At 37.5% G+C, this 23,843-nt stretch overlaps 1 protein-coding gene across 2 annotated transcripts; it reads right to left on the reverse strand.

The window, feature by feature from the left end:
- Positions 1 to 4,152: 4,152 nt before the first annotated feature.
- Positions 4,153 to 23,807, reverse strand: FBXO9 (F-box protein 9). Of its 2 annotated transcripts, XM_005518099.3 has the most exons (13): positions 23,546 to 23,806; positions 19,694 to 19,771; positions 18,556 to 18,714; positions 18,063 to 18,120; positions 15,128 to 15,227; positions 11,784 to 11,914; positions 10,410 to 10,524; positions 9,761 to 9,879; positions 9,396 to 9,486; positions 8,299 to 8,394; positions 7,517 to 7,610; positions 6,667 to 6,821; positions 4,153 to 5,565 (listed from the first exon to the last, which is right to left on the reverse strand). In XM_005518099.3, the coding sequence occupies exons 1-13, from the start codon at positions 23,546 to 23,548 to the stop codon at positions 5,457 to 5,459; spliced, it is 1,308 nt and encodes a 435-aa protein (XP_005518156.1). In that variant the 5' UTR covers positions 23,549 to 23,806; the 3' UTR covers positions 4,153 to 5,456. The 2 variants fall into 2 exon arrangements, with proteins under 2 accessions (XP_005518156.1, XP_014119190.1); XM_014263715.2 differs by lacking the exon at positions 8,299 to 8,394 and having other exon boundaries at positions 23,546 to 23,807.
- Positions 23,808 to 23,843: the final 36 nt, after the last annotated feature.

The raw sequence follows: 23,843 nt of genomic DNA on the forward strand, positions 1-23,843 counted from the left end.
TCATGTTTGTCATTTAAAGCAGATGCCAAACCATGCAAAACAAATTGAAGACCTTTGCATTTATTCAAAGTACAGAAGTTGTGATAAGCACTCTGAACCCCAAAGATCTTCTTGAAGACCTTATCCAACTGTATAACTGGAACAATATTTTCCTTGGGTATCCCCGTCCACTCCCCAAAAAAAACAGTGAGGTGTGGGAAGGCCACACCCATTGGGATAAATCAGCTAGTAAAACTCCCTAAAGCCCCTGATATATATACTCTTAATGAAAACTGGTTGTAACTGATTAGTACACATTTGTAAATTTTCCTTTATATGAAGACATTTGTGTATTTTACTCTACATTAAGCCACTGAATCCTATTCCCCATCCCTGAGGTGCCTGCTTCTCAAGTTGTCTTTAGCAAAAGTCAGCTCCTTTTGTGAACACTGCTTGAGTCAGGAGGCAACAAAAAATGGGTTCTAGGGAAACAGGAGGAAAAAAAAATTTTGTAAGTTTTTTTCCATTGAAAGCTGAAAGCTAGTATTTTATTAGCTGAGCTGATAAAACTTAATGCCCCTATAAAATATCTTAACTGGCCATCCCAGGTTAATAGACTCTGAAGTGTGAAGTACTAGATCTAAACCGAATTTCTTATCAGCATTGATAGAAAGGAGCTGCCTGAACGCTCCTTGCAGTAAGAAACTCCTACAGGATCGTCTTAAAGATATGAGAAAGGATTGCTCCTTTTTGCTCCCCAAAGACAGCAAGTGACGCAACATCAGACTTTGGTGGAGATACACACCTTCAGCTCATGGGTTCACCTCTGCTCTCACTGATGCACCCCATTCACATCCATGTTTACCAGTTTTACAGGGGTTCTGGGGAGATATTTGTTATTCCTTATTAAAGCTGTTCTATAACAAATAGATAACTTGCAGATACTGCAGGGCGGCATGTTCAAAACCCCTCAAAGCATGTCTGCTTGGCCCAGGCTGGGGCAACCAACCTTGCCCCAGCAAACTTAGGCTGAACACAGATGTTCAGAGCAGGGCAAGGACTGAAATGATGACCCCTGCCTTGCAAATGTACACTCTCCAAGTGGCACTTCATTTCAGTGCATCATCCTTCATCATGTAACTTTTCATACTGGCTGCCTCAGATCCCATTTGGAAGCCATGATTCTGTGGTCTAGGTAACTAATATCCCTTCTAAGAACTGGCCTTTCTGTTTATTCCCATTCAGTTGTGTTACTGTGAATGTCTTCCTAGTGCAGAAACATCACATGAATACTTGCCAGGCTAAATGCAATGCGGAATAATTGCTTAGTCCATTTCCTCTATTTTTCCTGGAATGTTCTCAAACTTTAAATAAGTTGTAGGGGACACACTGTGGCAAGCCACCTCACAGTACGAGACAACAGTGTGCACCACCCCAGGAAACACTGGAAGCTACATCCCAAAGCTCTTGTTTAGTACTAAGCTGCAACAACCTGCAGGGGCAGCACTATCACAGGAATAAAATAAAATTTTTAAAAAAGAGGAAAAAAATCAAGCAGACAAAACAAACAAAGAAAAAATAAGTTTGCAAACTAAACCAGGCAGAACTTTTGTTTTAGCAACTTTACCAATCTCTTGCCATCATGGAAATAGAATTAATTAAAAGACATTTACTTAGTGTGTAAATTTACTATGGAAATGTAGGGGTCATGGTGCCTGTATGTAAGGGGAAATTGATTCCTTCAGAAATATAATGTGTGGAAAAAAATATCTACTCATCTTGGCCTTCTACATTAAAGAAGTATTTAATTTGGCAGGATTTAATAGTACCAGTTTCCTTACCTCTGCATCATATCCAGCTGTTTCTCATAAAGCATAGAGTTTCTCATAGAGACTAAATGAATAAATATCCTACAAGTATCTTCAAAAGATGTCTAAAAACTTGCAGTTGCCAAGGAAGGATGTCAATCCCAAAAGATGCAGGAATGTTGTCTCAGAAGTAGTCACGTCCCATGATTTTTTTTCTGTTCATACTGTATGTGTTCCATAGAGTCACTCTATACTGTTAACACATGTCTTTTACTGCCTTGAATGATGGGTACACACCAGCATGGCGCACCTTTCAAATGGGCCATACTACCGGAGCTGAAAGCAGTTTTAGCTAAGAGAGAATGCCACTTTTACATATCCTCAGAAGTTCCATTCAATAATAGAGTCTTGTTTCTCTTCCCAACCCTTTGTTTCAGTCAGTATTATATAGGACTTCTGCTCTAACAGTTATTTTAAGGACTCAGGAACTAGACTCTGGACAGGCCAGAGGCAAGGCAAAGGTATTAACTGCTCCTTTTAAACAAACATTTATACAAGTCATTTTAATAAGCAAGCTACTAGTCTTATCATAAAGGACAAAGCCTGAACCCAGACTGAGCAACAATCAAATCTTTGATTTCTCTACAGGGGTTAGTAATACCCCCTGTATTAGTATATAGTAGCATAGGTAACAGTAATTGCTGAAATCCAAATTTCAGAAATTTGAAATCCAGTACTTCAGCCACCTTAAAGCCAACAAAAGTTTCCAAAAACCCTGGCACACATTCCAAGGGAATTCTTTTGAATTAAAAAATAACCCAAACAAAACAGGCTCTATTGTTCTCTTCCATTAAAGAACCTCATGTAAACACCACATGTTTTTTATATCCTGACCAGCTTGGCTCAGGGCTACAGAGTGACTCAGGAGCTAGCAGCTGGACAATGTCTACTTGTTGGTCCCTTGCTCAGGATGCTGAATTACAGAGATTCTTTACACAAAAGGTTTAACTGATGCTAATCTCCCATCAGACTGAGACAAATCAGTGTAACATCTGATCACCTGAGCAGCTTCTCTACATGAAACTGTGCATTCTGCTGTCTTTAATTCAATGTATACAAGAGATCTACAGCTCCAAGAATGATGTTTCTGTCACCTTTTGTCACCCCTTTGATTTTTATAAGTGAACTTTTTAAGTCAACTCCTTCAGTAAACTCTTGAGAAAAAAATGACTGTATAGGTGCACACCTTATTCTTTTAGTAAAGTTACTAAAACAATTAGTAAAGGACAATTTCACAGCAGTAAACTAATTTTGCCAACTAATGTCATTATATGGTAATTACAATGACAATAAAACTAAATTATAAAAACAGAGCCCCTAGTAATTAGGGCCTTCAACTACTAAAAAACACTACACAGAATGAAGGAAAAGCAACTAGTCACCAATTCTTTGCTGAAACAAGTGCTATTTTAATAGCTGCACATGAACAAACAGTAATAGTATCTGCTCATTAACCATTTCAAAACACAAAACTAGCTTGACTCGTAAATCACTTAATGCAAGCATATATTCATCACACCTCAGTCTCATATATAGAAGGCTCACATAATTTTTTTGGTGAAGGAATACTTCATATAATCTCAAAATAATCATTGCTTAAGACTTCTGTTGAATCAACATCTGTATTTGTAACTAGTAATCTTTTCCTTATGCCCAGACTATTACATGGCCAAAGCAAGGAGAAACAAAAGGTCAGAAGAAGCAACTAAGTCTTGTTATGAAAAGAGCTCTTAGTTAAAAGGCTTCTCTATTACATCCAACTTGCTCACTGGACAAGACTGTCCCTAAACTAATAGTCAGTATCATCATCTGACTCTTGTGGCAAAACTTTGACAATTCTCAGCAGGCAGAATCAGACCTTTCAACAAAAAGCATAGGTAATGAGCAGATTTTCCTGTCTACAAACTTTGCAATACTTCAAAACATGAAGCTGATATTCTAAGCAGCTGCTTTTCCTCTGAGCAATGAGAACACAATAGACTCCTTATTAAACATTCTGTTGTATGAAGTGATAGTGAAACTGCAGTTTAAGGACACAGACCAAAGTCTTGTAGGCAAAGCCATATTATAGTAGCTAGAAGCATGATCAACTTTCAAATATACACATCCTTACTGAGAACTCATGAACTGAAAACTTCTCTACTTTTCTCAGATAACCTGTAAGTTGTGTAATAAAATCTATTAAGAGATTAATTCTACCTGTCCATCTTGCCTGGCATGTAGTTTATGCATGGTAGCTCATAACTAATCACCATTAATTGTATGAAAATAAGCATTTCTTGGGAAAATAAGAAATTGCAAGGGATTGCATGTTCAAAATCATGATTTATTGATGTATTTTTTAATCATGTAGCTCCTTGCAAAGATACAGTTTATAAATTATAGAACAAGTATAGTTCTTTCCACAGCTTTCACATTTTAGTCCTCAAGTCCAGGTCAGTATTTTGAAACAAGATGGTCAAAGGTAAATTATGCAAAATGGCTTAAAAAAAGACACTAAAAAGCTTCAGTTCTTCCAGGATCCAAGATACACACATAATAAGCAGCATTACAATGTCTGCACTACACCCCCAAGCGATATATGCAGGAGAAGCAGCGTACAGTACCTGCAGACCTCAAGGAACACTTCATGATTAGCAGTACACAGCACCTGAACATCTACAGCAGCCTCAAAATTTATCTTAGTAAAACAAATGCTCAAAGGGTTTACAGCATGTGTGGTAAGGTTAGATGACGAGTTGTAGTACGTTACACTCATGTACAAGCGAGCCCTGCTTACCTGTATTCACACCAGGCCAGTGCACAAGCAGTACACACTAGCATTTCACCCCTGCACTGTGACACTCCCCAAGCAGGGCCAAGTACCTGCAAACTCATCCTACCGTACAGGGGAACTTGTACCTGTGTACACTTGTTACAATACATTGCCTGTATCCCTCTCCCCTCCACCAACGTCCCTTGGAGAAGACGGGCTCCACTGAAATTCTTCTACCAAGATCAAATTACACTGATAACCAACTGACACCACTGCACTGGTGGGGATGTACCTCTGCAGTTAAATTTTATATTTCGTGCTTGCTTGCCCTTGACTTTTTTTCCTTAAGGCTGATGTCAACAAAATGCCAGACCTTAAAGGCAAACAAAATAAGTTTAATTTAAAGAAAACATTTATTTGAAGTTCTTTTAAATCATACAGTTTAACAGATAACAACTTTCTCCCTTTTCACATTTCAAGTCTTCACCAGGGACCATACACACTGTCCTACAGACAATGACACTTTCCTATTGATTCCTTTTGAACGAATCAGTGTCTAGGCAGATGAAGAGTCATATTTTAAGCAAACTGATTTAAAAATATTTTTTTTAAAAACCCAACACAACAAAACAAAACTTTGTTATCAAATTCTTATCACAAATAAAAGGTGTTTAACACTCATAAGCTTGATCTCAAAACAAAATCCCAGTCATTCACAATCAAACAGAACATACTGTTTTCAAAAAATTTCCCAGAATTTTAAAATGCTCCAAATATATACACATTTATAACTTAAGTGCTTATTAGCTACAACCTTTTACTCATGCAAAAGTTGTGAGAGGAGAAGGTGTTTCTTAGAGTGGCTTTTCTGAATATGCAGTAAAACTCTTCACTCGTGCAAAGAACAAAGGGGTGTACATTTTGTCAATGTCAAAAGTAGTAACAGCTGTCTCACCAGTTGATCTGCAAAAGAGCATTGTAAAAGTTAAATTAGACACAAGTTGCTGTTTGAGTCCCTCATGCATTCATGTTCCATCGTACAGTGTGTGCAGCAAACTAGCTGGAATAAAGTGTCTTTTGTAATGCCTTGTTCTGAAAGCATTTGAGTCTTAGCTTAATCATGCTATACAGAATCCACTTCTACATTCATACCTAAGAAACCACTTTCCCTTTCCACTCTTATTAGGAGCTCCAAGGCATGAGCAGTACAGAAACTTCATGCTGAAAAGAATGTCTGCAATATAAATTAGGTATGATAACATTAGCTTTTAAAAAAGTAATTTTTCTGTTTATGGACGTTACCTATACTCCCAGTCTCCAGTTGTTTATTCCTTGCATTTTATATTCTCACAGCTCAATAGCTGAGCTATGTTCCCATAAAAACACTGAATATTAAGAACCCTAAGGTTCTTAATATTAAGATTCTTAAGGAAGACAAGGTTTAAATCCACCCTAACTGCCAACACCAAACACCTGGAAAGGCAACTTGACAGTAATTTGAAATGCCAGGTGCAAGAACAGTGGCCATGGCTCCTGCCTGGTAAGTGATAAGAACAGCTGGTCACATACCCACATTCTTCACTGCTGAATTATATAGTTAGTAACATTAGAGTTCTCACATGACAAGTACAGACACCTTTAATCTGCACATCCACAGTGGAAAAGAGATATATCTTAATGAATACACACTTTCCACAACTCCTCACTAGCGCCACATTGTCATTATACCCTGATTCAGTTCTGAAAGCAAACACTCTGCATAAATCCTTTAAAAAACTAAAATACTACAGTTAAACTAGTTCAGAAACTTCCTATTATCATTAAAACAGGTTAATAAAATATTGGAATTTCTTTATGTTAAAGTTCATTCTGGTATTTCAAATCAGGACCAGTTACTGTTTTCATGTAATGAAATTTATGAATGTAATTTATGAAAAATTCATAAATTTTGTTAAAGCCACCTAAGTCTCAGACTCTTTACATTTTCTGTACTTAGTACTGGAAAAATTAATGACACCTTTAATTCTACAGTTTAGTATCCTTGTTTGCTCTCCATTTACTCACCTGCAAGTGATGTGACAAGAATGATGTATCCACACAAGTTTGTTGAACCTCTGGCGCCCACTAGAGCACAACTGTAGTCCTACATGGAAACTGTGATCTGTTTCTTGAGCAGGAACTCGACGGAAATACCTGTATTTGTGGTAATCAACTGGTTTCTGTACAGAGAAATAAGAAGTTTCATGACCTACAAAGAACACATTGTGCAACTATTTGTCCTAAGTGACTGTGAGACCAGATTGGTAAAACTCTCATTTATAAACAAGTACTTCTGTTCCTTCAAAATACATAAAATGTGTCTGTTAATGATGGAAGAAACTTTCACAGAAAGCAAAAGAAGCATGCAGGACACCACCCAACAGTGCTTACTCACTGTAACACTTCTTACTCTTCACAAGTTTCTCCTGACTATCAGTTTGATAATCGAGTAAATAACTCAATCAAATCATTCAGAGTTCAATTAACAAATACTGCTTATCTAGTTTTACTAAATGTTGTGGAACATAACTGCACAAGTCAAATCTGTTCTCAGAAAATAACCTATTCATCCTTCTTTCCTGGTAACATTGTTGATACCTAATAGGAGCATAAATGGAAATTAAGCCTAAAGGGGAGAACAACTGTTTAAATTTGAACCAGATATTTATTTGCCTTAATAAATTATTACAGATTTGGGGACAAATGTAAGAGACATCACCATGCTTATTTATTTATATTTTATTTTTAAAACGTTTAAAAATTAAATTAGTTTTTTAATCTTTTGGTGTAAGGCAAATCTTTGGGTCCTTTAAAACTCACAGTCTGAGTAAAATCTTGTTAATCTATTTCTCCTCTATTCTATTTTTCTACCTACCTCTTCCTTTTTCTTCATTATTACAGCAAATACTTTGGTTTGATTGTCGGTTTCCTGGGAAAGGCGATAATGGCCAAGCAAGATTGCATCCGTTCTGGAAGGTTAAAAAAGGAGGATAATGTCAAGGACAAAAATATTCTGTGGCTCAAAAGTGTGATGTTCTTATAATACAATATCAGCAATGAAACAAAGACTGACTACATAGTATAAGGATATAAACTATTTCTTATTTCCATTCAGTAAAGGCTCATCAATGATATTAAATGGTGAAAATATTTTTTCCCAAACAGAACAGTAAAGGTAAGTTAGTTGGTTTTACCTAGCCTACTGCTAAATATTTCCAGATTTCTGGTAAACAGCTCAAACCTGCTTTGAAGTTCCAAACGATTTTCTGGTTTTATGCCCAAACATCAAAAAGTAGTAATTTCAACATATCCCTCGAAATCTTCACTTTCCTTCAGTTAAAGAAGTGTGAGAAGGCAGTCAGTAATGAAATAGTATCTTTAAAAGGACTGTTCCCTCTACTTGCCTTAAAAATTTCAAATCACATAACCCACAAAGGAAATCTAATTACAATATCAGAATACTAAAATGAAAGATATTTTTGCATAAAAGATCAAAATTTTTTGTAGTTCTTAGGAGAGAATTATGAACATCCATAACACAATATAAATAACATTGTTTTGCTAGGCCAGGATATGAAATCGGCGACAAAAGTAAATACAAATTGCTAGGTAAAAGCAAAATGAAAACTGCAGAGCCAAATATTATAGTTCAATAACCTTGTGTTTTTAGTCCGTAAGCGAGGAACTATAGATTGAGGATCCTCAGGAGTTGTTAGCATCATAACTTGACCATCTGGAAAGAATCTCAAATATCTGAAAAACATAATTGCACAATGCAAACCTAGAAAATATGTCCTTTTCCTGTTTTTTTTCCTTGTTTGTTTGTTTTTAGAATTACAGGATGTTACCCAGAAGGATTTAGAACTTAATTGGTAACAGCATTTGAAAACACATTCCTTCACACGTAACAGAAAGAAGGAGTTCAGAAATCAAAAGAGAGTTATGAATATTGAAAGAGGAAGTTATGAAGAGTTAGGAAGTTTTGTCACCTCTATCAAAGCAAGGTGGCTAACCTGGGATCAAAACTGATCTCAAGTTTCTCCATTCCTATCCACAGAGACCAATGCAACAAAATCTCAATTACAGTATCAGTACAGAATTAGCAATGTCATACGGATTTTTTTCAGGTTCTGGAATCTGACTGATTTTTACAGTACTCAAGTACTGTGCTAATGCTTGAGACTACAGCAATAGCCATCAGGTTCAATGGTTTCTATGAACAACTTCCAGCCTCAGAAGGGACAGCAGAATGAAACAATAAATGCTGGGAGCAACAAGATGAACAACAGCAAAAAAACAGGCTGAGGAAACAAAGGCAAAGCATTTACAAGAAGATAAGAAAGCCCAGCCTCTTGATTTTTACAACTGATTACATATACGCTAAATGACTAATCTTGTATAATCACATGTATTCTCTTTGCTGAATTGGGTCATGTGCTGTGTCAGATGTGAAAAGTAAAAGTCGTTTAGAGAAAGAAATCTGTAGGTAAGTATTTAATTGTTATAAGCATTCAAGCACTCGCCACATGACACGGTTTAAGTGAGGATGAAACACATTTCTAAGATCATATCTAATTATCATAATAAATCCTATTTCTAAAACCTATTATCAGAAACTGCACATTGCTTTACACACTCTAGCAATCCCATTCAGTTTTAGAGAATGATTATTGTCTGATTGCGATAGCCAGGGGTGGATTTAAAGAACTTAAGAGAGAGAAACATTTCACTCACTCATTTTACTACAGCTCTACCTGTAATATTCCACTTGGTGCCATGCTCTATAGAAACCATCAAGAGACTGTTCTCCTTGACGTATATATTTTGTCTTGCTGACATACACACCTACAGAAAATAAAGATATATGAACAAAAACTAAGAACATAAAATATTTATGACAAAAAATCCAATAATCTAAAACTTTCGAGTATGGCTTTGTTACTTAAATACATGGAAGTTTTTATTTTCACCCCTTGCACCTTTCCCTTCTCTTTGCAGATATTCTACAAACTGAAATGCACAAATTCAGATTAGGTCTAACAACACCGTCATAAACATCAACCCCACCTGACTGTTTCTGTCACACATAGTTACAACTATTTCCAAAAGTACAGCTTACCATCAAATCGAACGCGAGGCCTTTCCAGAAACATGTCCCTCCAAGATGCATATGGAACAAGTTTATTGCAGCTCCTGCCCCATATTTTCAAACAGACTTGATGCCAGATTTCAGGATCTCTAGTGAAAACGAGAAAAAATCAAACCCCATAACTTCCCTACAAACCTTGTTTAGCTTTTATATATCAAAGTAAGACTCTTTTACTTAGTTTGGATGTGACTAAAAGAAACTTTCTTGAACAAAAATAGCTCATAATTTAAAAACCTTGACTAATTTACTTAATCCTGAAGTGTTTGAAAGCCTTTTCCTCTTCCCAGTGAAACTGAAGAACAGAGAGTCATTTTTATCCAAGTACAGAACCACAACACTGCAGCACCCTGGCACTTTTCTGCGTGGCTATATGAGGATGACAATATAACACACCATATTTTGGAGACGTAAAATACTAATTTGCAAACAAGGTAGACCAAATAACACTTTCTGCTAGATTTTTATTACAGTATAGTTATATATCTGACATACCATTTAGCAGTGTATTCAAAAACTGATTAGCACTGAGGAGCTTAACATGAAAATGTCTATGGGAAGGAAAAGCAGGACAAACTTAGTGTAAAGAGAAGTTTCATTCTAGATAAATTATCTACGATACCTGGCGCAAATGTAAAATCCTCGACAAACAAGAGATAATTGCTCCAATGATCTTAGATCCAAATCACTTGAAACCACCCATCGGAAAATGTACATTAGTACTTCCATAGGCAACGCTAAAAAGAGAAAATAAATCCTTGTTAGATGCAGCCCTTGTTACATGTAAATCTTGTTAGATGTTGTTGTTAACCCCTTGTTAGATGTAAATCAACAGGTTATTTATTTATTTATAATTCCAGGTTTGGCTTTTGACTTTCCATTAAAAAATCCTACTTTTTACATTGTAGCCCAATGCCAGAGAATAAAAAAAATTAACTTAGAAGGTCACCATAGATTAGATGTCCATAAAGAATCCTTTTGATCCTTTTCAGACTAGCAACTTCCGAAGCAGCTGTGATTTTTAAAAAGTTTTCATTCTGCTATAAAAAAGTCAGTAAAAAAGATACTATAACACAGGACTGGCTGGAAAGTAGAATATAAATCTAGAAAGAGACCAACATTGCTGCTCGAAGGACACATCTTCTTTGAGATAATTTTAGAGTAATGTCTGCAACATTTTGTCTTTACTGGCAAAAAAAGAAAATACATTTTCCCAAGTGTACAATGCACCAGTTATTAAAATAAAACAATGTTTTCTTTATGTTTTGATTTTGATTTGCTTCACTTACTTTATTTTCTTTCCTTGATCAGAACAAAGGAAATCAGGCCAAGATTTCAAAGAGCAACTGATAATTTAGGATGCATAACAAAGGCATCTGTTTTTAAGGGAGATCATAGCTCATATATACTCTATACAATTTAGATCTCATAAGGAAGTCTCAGGATAATTGTCCTAGAACTGAAGCACTGAAAATCACTAACCTTCAAAAGACTTTCTAGCTTTGTAATATAGTCTTTCTGACCCTGAAAACACACTTGTTGCAAGAATCTCATACAGAATCAGATAAAATCAAGAAATGTAAAAATGCATAGTCTACAAAACAATTGTCTTTTACTCACATTTGAAAATTGTAATAATAATTGTATTTGCAAACCAAAAGAACTGGGAGGAAAACTGGAACACCCTTACTTCAGCAAGTCCATTCCTAGAAGTTGCTACTTTTAAGTATGCCTCTGATCCTGAAAATTCTACTTAGAATAATACATGGAAAAAGCTTATGTGATAAAGACAAGATCTTGTACGAAAACAAGATTTGTTTACCTACTTGATAAGTTTTTCTCCTTTGTACCTAACTACAGAAGTAAATAAAGAGATAATGCATGCACTTCTTCAAAGGTGGCTTTTGAATGAAAGAGACAATGTTTTAATAAAATGAAACATCTATATAAATTCTGCCTCTCATAATATAATAAATAAGCCTATCTTAACTCTTACCTGAGATGTGGGTCTGGTTGACATAAACTTCAGGCTGACAAAGTTTGACTGAAGATTCCTGAAGAGTTAACTGCTGCTGGAAATCCGTCAGAAGATCTGCCATTTTGTCATCCTCTTTGCTATCCTCAACACTAGAAAAGGGGAAATGCCAACACTGTAATATTGGACAAAACATACCAACAGATGTCCTCCTCTTGGCACCAATCCACTGCCTTACTCTCACTCAATAGAGTTGTTTCTTGTACATTTTTAAAGCAATCTCATTTCATCACACAATAAAACAACTACTGAAATATGATCAAGGTCATTAAGACCTTGAGGCTCAGAATGCCTCAGGCTGGAATGCCTCTGAGAGTAACAACTGGGTTTTTTTCATTAAATTCCCACCCCAGTTGTTTTGTTGGGGGTTTTTTTTTGGTTTGTTTTTTTTTTTTGAGAGTTTTTTATTGGAAGTCACTGAAGAATTTCTTTACCTTATGAAAAGACAAATCTCATATTTTACTTTGTCTAAGATATAGCATATGCAGGAAATAAAGCGTTGTTAATGAAATGTTACATTTTGTAATCCTTCTCATAATATAAGATATTGGAAATAATTAAGGATTATTTTTCACACTTATGTTATTCAATAAAGAGTGATCCTGGGTGGGTTTATTCAACAGTAATGAAGGAAAACTACTTTTGTGCCTATTCTGTAAACAAGCAGAAATAATAAATTTCAGGAGCCAGAACAAGATAGCAGAACAGAAACAATAAACTTGCTACCCATCAGTAAATCTGAAGGATTGCTAAGTGATAAAAGAACATTACCACATTTAATAAAGAAATCTAAATTGAAGTTGTATGTCATAATATAATCTTTTAATAGTTGCCTGCTTGCTTGCCCAAAATAACCAGAAATGACACAAAACTCCTTGAACACAATCACAAAACACCTTCTTCCCCCTCACTTGGTATACAAGGGAATTAAGAGATCTTCCAGTCACTTTTTAATACTATTCAATTCAACTCTAAACAAGTTAATAGCATGAGCTGAGAATATAAGCAAGCAACTAATAAACCTACCAATGGGTTTTGAAATATCATAGAAAAGACAATTATGTTTGAGCCTGTCCTAAGACTACAGTAAGATGTTGCGCCAAACATACCTTGCTGTATTTTGATGGGTATGATGGTCAGTCCCAGTACCTACAGGCCCAACTGTAAACTGTTCTTTTCAAATCTAATTGTGTAATTTGTTTTTTCTCACCAAGACTGTATAATACACCTACAACAGTAATTCAAGAAAGCACAAACACCACAACTAAAATATCTAAAAAAAAATACATCTCTACAAATACTGCTTTTAAACAGCAGAGTAACAATTGAGACTACTAGTTGATTTTCCTCCACTGTACAGCAACATTTAAGAAACCAAATAAAAATCCACAGAATTGTAGAATCATTTAAGTTGGAAAAGATCTCTAAGATCATCAAGCCCAACCATTAACCCGGCACTAAACCATGTCCCTAACTGCCACATGTGCACATCTACACATCTTTTAAATACCTCTAAATCACGATGACTCAACCTCTTCTCTGGGCACTCTGTTCAAGTGCTTGATAGCCCTTTCTGTGAAGACTTTTTCCTAATATTCACTCTAAAGCACACCCTGAGGCCATTTCTTCTTGTCCTGTCACTTGTTATTTGGGAGAAGAGACCAACACCTACCTCAATACAGCCTCTCCTTTCAGGTGGCTGTAGAGAACAGTAAGATCTCCCTTGAGCCTCCTTTTCTCCAGGCTGAACACCCCCAGCTCCCTCAGCTGCTCCTCACAGGACTCGTGCCCCAGACCCTTCCCCAGCTCCGCTGCCCTTCCCTGGACTCGCTCCAGCCCCTCAGTGTCTTTCTCACAGTGAGGGGCCCAGAACTGGACACAGCACTCCAGGTGTGGCCTCAGCAGTGCCCAGTACAGGGGGACAATCACTGGTCCTGGTCCTGCTGGCCACACTACTGCTGACACAGGGCAGGATGCCACTGCCTTCCTGGCCACCTGAAAACACACTTGTTGCCAAAATCTCATACAGAACACGATGGCCCATGTTCAGCCAACTATCAACCAGGACCCCAAGGTCCTTTTCCAAAAGGCAGCTTTCCAGCCACTCCGCCCCCAGCCTGTAGCTCTGCATGGGGCTGTTGTGACCCAAGCAGAGGACCCAGTACTTGGCCATGTTGAAATTCACACAACTGGCCTTGGCTCATTGATCCATCATGTCCACATCTCTCTGCAGGGCCTTCCCACCCTCCAGAAGGACCACTCCTGCACAATTTCAAGTCAGAAAGTCTTAATGGAGTAAAGAAAATGATGCTAAAATATGAAAACAATCCTATGAAAACCAAGGTTTTTACCTGACTATAGTGCATGATCCAGTAGCTTTTCTAGTGCACAAATGCACAGCAAAGATTTCATGCCAGCAACACATTCAGAAACTAAACTAATGGATGTAAATAACACACTTAGCTCATCTTGCACTCTTTTATATTAAGTCAACAGCTGCATTGGAGATATACTGTCCTGGGGCAACAAGACTGAGCTAGTAATACCACAGGGACACCGTTGTCCTTTCCTTTTTCATTCTCCATGTTAAAACTCTTCTTTTTTTTTTATGTAGCTATCAGCAGCACCAATGGCTGCTATGAGTAAGAAAGAATTTGGGAAGCTGTTCTTTAAGCTTGTCTATGTTAGGCTGCGGGGCTGGAACAGAAGTTTTGGCCCTCTTTAAACTTAAGTCTTGGGCTCAAGTTACACCAGCCATAAGTCACTACACATACGCTGTACTGAGTCTAGGGGTATTCTGATGTGTGTAATGATGAAAGACCAGACTACTCAGATTGCAATCTTTGAGCTTCTAAATGTATTGCTCTACTGAAAATGCTCTCAATTTGGCTGTGTTACCACAAGAACAGATTATTCCTTTGCTTAATTAAGATGCTTATTTTATTAGTATGAAGCTTTAACTAATTAATCTTTTTGCCATCTAAAGCTTTGTATATGATCCTAAATATGAAAATAAAAAAGTGACTGATTTTTTTTAAAGTAACTATTAACTGAATAACTATTAATAAATAATTAATAATTATTTGTAATCCTTACCCCTTCCATTGCCCCTGAAATTAGCTAGCTCCAAACAAGCCTGTTACTGTCTTTGAAAAATATAGTATACTCAACTGAGAGTAGGTAAGTTTTCCAGACACTAAGAGACTTACAACTGCATTATTACAGCAGAGTATTGATATCCTTCTGAAACAAAATGTCATGTTTCAGTACTCCTATGCACTTAATTAGTAAAATTTCATACTTACCACCTCTTTCCAACCCCATCACCATCTGGGGACCGTGTATAGGTGATCTTAAACTCTATATCAGGTACAAGCTGCATGGCTAGACGATAAAACTTGATGGCTGAAAATAAAGGTTTGATGTTCAAACACATCTGATGCCCATACTAACTTACCAAAGCAAAGACTGTTTTCAGAGAGATGGTTTCAGCTAAAAGCACTAAAAAAGTAGAAAATGCCTTTGCCAAGGCAAGCTTATTTAGTCTAAACTGTTGGGTTTAAATTCTATACAGAAGAGAGGAACATTAAGTACCTGTTTTCAAAACTAAAAACTTCACGTACGTTTTCAGAATAGAGTTATCTCAGATGTGTTTCAGCTTTTATAGATTTGCCTTAATCATCACAAATTCAACTATGAAGTAGAAAATTTTACATTAAAACCTTACAAACTCCTGATGGTGTTTTTTTGCCCAGCACTTGCAAAGATTTCCCAACAAGCTGTAAAGATCTTAGACAGCAGATCCATAACTAGCCATAAATTACAAGAAAAACTATGCAGGTACCTTAAGTCCCTGGTATAGGACAGACAAGCATTCAGACATATACAGCACTACAAAGGTCAAAATGATGAATAAAATATTGTTGCAATTTTAAAATTTCAGCAATAGATGCAATATATATAAATTTCTCTATGGAAACCCCCGGAAACTAAAGAAGGCACAGAAGCAAGCCACTCAACACACTGAGGGTGAGGAAAGCAGCCTTGTCACAAAACTATGGGATGTAAAGGAAAACGTGACAGCTTGGGTTTTGTACACTTTTCTCACACACAGAAAATATTTCTGCCTTTAGCACTACAAAGATCCTACAAACACTGAGTAGAGAAAGAGGTTCAGGAACATCACTGTAGCAACAAACTGTTGTTTAAGCTGCAGAATGTTTTTCTTCTGAGTCAGCTCTATGAATCCTTCTTTAAGGATTCAAATTTAAATAAATTTGATGTAAGAACATTCAATCTATTTTAATACCAGTAGTAAAATCATGTATGCATGCAAATGTTTTGTTGTAGTCCCACATTGTAATACCAAGATCAGAGGGCAATTCTTCAGCTTGGACTCTTAAAACCAAAACTCAAATAAAACATCAGTAATTGTGGAGCTCAGAATTTGTCTGATGAGTCTGAGAAACTCAAGTTTGGGGCTAGTAAATGTTCCGGTTTCCTTGAGTTCATGTCAGGGCCAGTGATTGACAAATAGTATCCTTTGGCTGTGGAGGATGAGAAACACCAGCAGCCAGCTAAATAGCGATCAGTCTCAATTTAGCATTTAATCTTGCAGACAAGGCCTCTACTGTACTTAAGCAAAAACAAGCTGCAGCACATAACTGTCTCACAAGCATCAGGTATCAGCAGATTTCAGAAGCAGGCTTGGATTCTGGTGACCTGGGCCAGGTCAGCAAATAAAAGCCTGGTCTGAAAACAGATGTCCCAACATCTGCTCAGAAATATATTTCTGCTTGGCATAGGACCGTGCCTCTAATGTCTCATAAAAATCTCTGTGTAGAAATAGTTCAGTTTAGTTTCTCAAAGTCTCAAATCAAATTCAACTGAGAAAGATGAATTCATATTCATGCAACCCAGATGTCTGAAACACTTTTGTGAATGGAACTGTTAGATATTACTATTTCTTTGCTGTTATGTTTAACAAACAAGGAATGCACTGAAGCAGATGAACTCACAGCTTTCATTTTATGTACACAATGTTTAAATAGACTGCTTTCCTCACTTTTTTTTAAAAAAAAATATTCAGAAAGAACCTTCACAATCTCCTACATGATCTCCTAAATATGTACCAGATTTTTAGTTCTGACACATTTTTTTTACTCTGCATTTAATCCTTTACCAAACACCCACCATATCTTAGCCTAAAGTAATTTTGCCCGATAAAAACATGTAATAAATTAGAAAATGAGAGAACGGATTTTATTAATTGCAGGGGACTTGTATTCCTCTCAGTTAATATGAGATATGAAACAACAACTAGAAAGCCTTTGAAAATGAAGGGCTGAAGTGGAAATTTCGTATTCAGAAAGTGGCTGAGTTCAGAAGCTTCCAGAGTTCTCTCAGATTTCTGTATCTTAGCTTATTTTGCACCTGCACTTTAAACACTGTGTCCAAACCCTCTGGTAGATGAGCAGGATGGCACATACATTCTGCTTTGCTTTTTTTCTCATGTGAAAGAAACAGAAAATTAGTATCTCCACTACTGACCTACAGGACTCGGAAGTTAGGACAGACCTCTTACTCTCTAGATTCTGAAAACTAAATATGAGAAAAAAAACTTTGAATTTCCATTTCTACTAACACTGATAGCAAGAGTGCAGGTAAGCAAGCTAAGCACCTTAAATATTTATGACAAACCTCAAAGACTACCAGATTTGAATGCTCATTGCAGGTATTCTTGAAAAAGCTATTTTAACATGCTGTGTTAATCAAAAAACAAACAAAAACCCCCAAACCCAAACAAGAAAACATTAAAGCATTCCACAGATTAAGTAGTTTTGTTCACAGTGGAATGATGAGAACTGTGAGCACAGGAAAAAAAGTTTATTGCCTTGATTAATTTTTATGCTAATTTCATGTTACAGAAGCCACATAAAGAGGTGCTCTATATGAAAAAGCAATCCAGTGCTCCATTAAATTGCAGTATTTCAATATACTGTTATTTTGCTTGAAAGCTAGAAATTCCTTCCTTAGTGCCATTCTTGCTTTACCTCAACCTTAGAAGTGTGATACGATGGTTCCTCCTATAGCATGTTTGTTTGCTTATCTGAATGATGGAGGTCTCAAACCACTGTTAATCTGTAGCTTAATTTCACCAGACCATGTAGACTTGCCCATAAATCACAGAGTGTTAGATTTCTCTACAATAAAGGTGTTCATTGTAGGCTTCCATATTACCTTCATAAAGGGCCCCATTTCGTTCTTCTTCCACTGCCTTCAGGAAAAGTTCTTTTGCCTGCACAATAAATTACACAGAGCACTTCTTTAATTCCTTAAAAATACAAGTGCAATGTCACTTGACTTAGAATTATTTTTGATCTTACCTATTGTACCTATGACAGAGATAACAAAATAATTCCATGAATAGAGAAGAGATAGTCATGTGCTACAAGACATAACTGAAATTCCCAGTCAACAAACTGTATTCCTTCTGCTCACCCCTTACCTACAGTCTTTCAGAAAACAGATTTTGAAGGTGACACCAAGGCAAACATAAAGACTAAAAAAATCAATGTAGGATTATGTAGACATTAGTACGGAGATAACAAGATAATAAATAAGCTCTGCTGTTTCTCCAGATTTAATTCAGCATTAACTTTCAGAAAAGTTATACAGTAATAACAGTAATACAGACAAATAAAACCTCAAAGTTGTGCATCTTTTTCTGTACCTTTTCCTCTTTTGCTATCTCCTGTTTTCCCCTGGCATCAACAGACTTTATTCCAGGTTCTCTTGACGATGCTCTGCATGGCAGAGGTTCCAACCCACTAGAACTCACACCTGGGGCAAGCTCAAACATCCACTGAGCTCTGAACATCTGGAGCTCTGCCTAAAAAAACATGATTAATTCTACTTAGCATTACATATTTAGACAGTACATCTGAGGAGAAATTATAAAGTACAAACACAAAAAAGAACTTCAAAACTATACATTACCAAGTGTTAAGTGGCTTCAGTGAATTTAGGCACAGAGAGTTAGCATTGTTTCATAGTAAATTAAAACAAAAAAGTGCACAAGTACTTGTTCAGTCTCATTCAATAACGAAAGTGCTTTTTTCTGGACTGTTCACCTCAGAAGAAAAACTGATGTTTCAGGAAGTGGTTGTTTTAGTACTATGGTTATGATCTAAGATTCCACAGAAAAGTGATCTTTCCAGACATGACCATGTTTGTTCTTGTTTATGCAGAATTATCATAAGCAAGAAGTCGATTAGCTCTTAAAATTAAAATTTAGAAAATCCAGGCTTTTGCATACAAGCATTCTAAGTTATCTACCATTCAAGATGGTCATAGAATATACAAATAAGACTGTACTCTTTTAAGAAGTACGGACTGTGCTCTGTGAAATAATATAAGTTACAATTCCTGCCATGCCTTTTTTTTTTCAGCATCTTTGAAGTTACATTTCACATGTCTCTTGCAATCATCATGACTTCTGGGGAGCAACTATACAGAAATCTAGTCTTGTAAGAGAACACACTTTTCTATTACACTGCTTTTATCAGCTTTCTGGTCCAGTAGGGAGTGACAGCTTAAACTACAATTTGATCACAGAAACTGCTGTCCAATTTCTACAGTTCTTCAAAGAAATTCCAGATCTGTCACAAGCCTTCTTTTCATCTACACAGACAGGTGAAGACTGAATTTGACACTTGGAACAATGCAAAATTTATCTCACTTTTGGAGGGGTAGACACATTAAGCATTTGTCAGATCAACAGATGTGTGGTAACTAAATGAGGGTAAGTGATGCAGTTTAAATCACAGCAGTACTGTATTTGTAAAAACCCACTAGCACGAGACACATACCTGAAGATTTGCTTCACCAGATCTTTCACTGTCATCGGCTCTTACCAAATCAGCGTGACAATCTTCTTCAGCTTCTGCCTAGTAGAGAGCAGTCAAACGTGATTATAGGGTCTGCATAAGTCCCTACAGCACAACCACAAAGAGTAACTGTCATGGACACACATTAAAAAAAAATTAAGCATACTTCCCTTTCAATGATAAATATTAATTTTAAAACTACTGAGATCAGTTGCACTTCCATATTAACTAAATTAAGATGAGTTTTAGACATTTTAGACACATTAATACAACACAGATTAGCTGTGTATCACTTGAAGTCTTCCATGCTTCAATACACTGGCATACCTGACTAAATACACTCAGTGTCTAGGTCAAAGAACAGAGCAAAAGCTTCAGTATTAAACAATAATGTGCTTTGCTCAACAAATTATAATTTAATCACTATCTTCTCATTGTAAAGATAGCCAGTAGTTTTGATTGTTTAATATTTGAAAGACCACAAAAGTGCTTTGAATAGCAATAGATACTTTATATATACATGTGTAACTAAAAAAATGTATTGGGAAATAAAATGATAGCATGAGAGCTTGACAGTTGGTTTAATTTACAGTACAGCTGTGAGACAGGTTAAACAAATAAAATCTCAAATAAGACCTTTGACTAAACCTAACATTGCTCTATATAGGAAGTTAAGCCAGCTAATTTAAGAGAACTTCAAAATATGCAAATTAATTATAATAGTGAAATATACTGAGATTTATGTAGTCTACACTAAAACAAAAGAAAACTAATTCTGAGCATGAGTAACAAGCCACAACAATGACAACAACAGCAAGATGCCAGTAAGGGGGAAAAAACACCCAAAAATCTCTACTAAAACATTTGTTTAAGGTTCTTCCTGCAGCTGGAGCAAGCTAGTTTTTCTACCATTCTGCAGTGAAATTCACATCTATAGTTCTGCAAGTAGATAATGCAAAGAAAGACTACAAGAAGGCAAACCTGACATTAAGATTATCACAACTACTTAAAAAAGTTTTATTTCCCACTCCTTCCTATTGTACTCAGTGCTCAAACTCTTAAGGCGACATTCTGTCAGTGAGATTCTACCAAGCTCTCAAAAAGAAATCTCTACCTCCTGCACAAAGTGCAGAAATCAAAGCATTCTTTTATTCAGAAAATTTATACCATTTCTAGAGCACCTGGAAGTTCTGATCAAACTACAGAATACCAGCAAATGTGATGGGAAGGCAACTCTTTGTCTTGGTGACAAGCACCTCCCTGGAGTTAGCATGTCTTTAGATTCCCCAATGACCACAAATTTACTGGCTTGTCATCTGTAAAAGTGTTTTCACTGATGTCTCAGATAATTTATCATTTACAATTGATAGACATGGTTGGTTGGCTGAAGATAGATATTGCATCTTTTTCTACAGTCTCATTTTTGATTTCCGTACATCCAGTACACTATAAAACACTAGTGACATTAAATCTCAGTGAAGAGTAAATAACTTAGAAATATCACGGGCTTTGATTCCAGAATTTAATTGCAGGCAGTTAATGCCCTATGAGTTGTGACGGTCCTACCACATTATTAGCATCCAGGAATATTTTGTTGGCCAAGCAGAGCCAGCCTAGGAATGGGCTAGCTCTGAAATGGGATTCTGTAAGTGCATTATTATGGCACTGGGCTGACAGAAATAAGGCCTAATTCTGTCTGTGCAGAGTGCAAGGCTTCTGGTTTGCAGCTGAATTATGTCCAGTCAGCTCTCCAGTCTGGGCAGAATAAGCCTGGTTTTATCTGCAAAATGCAGAAACTAGCAATTTCTAAACTAAATCAACACACTATCTTCTTATGCATAAAGGCACGCCCATTAAAACCTTTAACTCCTGAATTCTGTAAACAAACTGATTTAAGCGTTGAAACTACTTAGAAGGTTAGAAAGCTGGATGAAATTAACCTCATTCAAAAACTTTATATTTCACTAATCTGTTTAACTCTTGATTTTCAATCCCTCCTCTGGGTTCAGCTGCCCTGCTTCTTCATTTCTGAATCATAGTCAGACATGGTAGTGGACTGACTACATCCAAAATGTAATTTGATGCTCTTTGAAACCTAAATATGCTCTCAAGTCAAAAATACTATGAAGACCTGGCCCACAGTATAAAAGCTGTCAAAAACCATTGTGAAATTGATTACAACCAAAGTTTTGTCATTACCTTCCCTATAGTGTAGGCATGTGTGACCTGCAATCTCTCATATCAAAGGTCTGTCTTCTGGCAGTAGTAGCAGCCTAAGTGCCCACCCCTCTAAATTTACTGGTAAAGCAATTAATTCACATTGCTACTGCATAGGAATGAACTAGAAAACTGATCTCTATTAACAACCTTTCCACTATTTATCTGACCTGTTGAAATCCTGAATTTCATAATCGTATTCAACAAGTGAGTAAACACAGGTACTGTGAAGCAAGGACCTTCACCAGCAGACAGCTCATAAGATCACACCTACAGCACTCCACAACATGTACAAACTGGCTCCTTGCCCCAACTCTGAGAACGCCTGCGTTGTACTTCTAGTTTCTAAAATTCACAGAACACTTTCCTCTAACTGCTATTTAGGGGATAAATCTAGACTGTTCATCGTTGTGCTGCTGGCCTTTCTCCTTATACAAGTCAGCTGTCACACAGAATAGTGACTTCGTCCTGATTGAAAGGAAGATACCGTACTCTGTACTGGCTGATTGGCTTGATTAATTTTCCATAAGGGTAGTCGTAGTCTGTCAACCCACCAAAAGGTAGCATGTAAAAAGTAAACATCTAATTTAGGCTGCAACTTGTAAAAAATTAAGTCAGCTGAGTAGATTCAATTCTGATTTGCTTAGAAACCATTTGCCAAATGCAGAACTAGTTTATTTGCGCAGTTCAGTTTTGTTTTGCAATCAGTAATTGCACACTTATTTCCTCAGTGTACATTAACCATTCACTAAACTGTAACATCAGGTCCGTTAATAGTTCTGATCTCCGTTTCAGCAAAATAAAACCAAAATCAGAAAAAGTTCGAAGCTGAGTGTCACCAGTTGAACAGGACTATGAAATGTGTGAACCATACAGAACTCAGGGAGGAGCAAGCACGGCAAAGCGAAACAGTGACTGCCAGCTAACACTCCTCCTGGTTTTATAAAAAAATGAGAAAGCCACCCTATTTTTCTGTAAATGTGATAAAAACAACACCGTGCTCAAATTTAAGAGTTTTTATAACCTTGGTGAGACATTTTAACAGATCTTGTGTGGTATAAATGGTTTAACTTTGAATGATCGAGTTTTCATCATGGATACTTGAATTCATATTGAGGCGCATTCAATAAAGCAATACTGAACCAAGGAGTATTTCTGGTAAGTCAAATGATAAACTCAACTCGAGTCCCTGGCCCGCGGAGTCATTTAAATTACTGAGCGACTTTATGCCACCACATTTTTGAAGAAAGGAAAGGAAAGGAAAGGAAAGGAAAGGAAAGGAAAGGAAAGGAAAGGAAAGGAAGGGCACGCTTCCCTGTAATGACACAGGGATTTTGTTCACGCGTTCCTACGGAGGGCTAGATCGCTCCAGCACCAAGCAGCCCCACTCAACAAAATCCTCTGGGGGAGGTGGCCGTGTCTGCCCGCGGTGGGGCGGTATCACGGCACGTTTCCCACAAGCATCGCCCGGTGCCCGAGGGCGGACAGGCGGGCAGGGCAGGGATGCCTGCCAGCAATTCGGCCAGGGGGCCGCTCCCACATACACACCCCCTTGTCCCGGTCCCGCCCGGCCGTCCCTGCACGGCGGCCGAGCCCCCGCCGCCCGGGGCCGCTCACCATGCTGCCGACGCTCGGGCGGCGCTGTCCCGTCCCGGGGGCTCTGCCCCCCTGCTTGGTCCGTGTGTCCTCCCTGCCCGCGGGGGGCACTTAGCAGAGTTCTCGGTCGGAGAAGCGCACCACGCAGCGGGAGTCCCTGCGGGCCCTGCGGACGGCAGCCATCTTCCCGGCGAGCAGGGCCGGCGGCGGGAGCGGCGGGACACGGCCCGGGCGAACCCGCCAGGTCAGAGCGCCGCCTCCCGCGCGGGCCGCTACGACGCGCGACCGCACAGACTCCCCGCCCCAGTGCGCACTGCGG

Source organism: Pseudopodoces humilis, chromosome 3, assembly GCF_049639895.1.
Source record: "Pseudopodoces humilis isolate 2021_Gansu_Grassland_sample_001 chromosome 3, ASM4963989v1, whole genome shotgun sequence".
NCBI classification, from domain to species: domain Eukaryota; kingdom Metazoa; phylum Chordata; class Aves; order Passeriformes; family Paridae; genus Pseudopodoces; species Pseudopodoces humilis.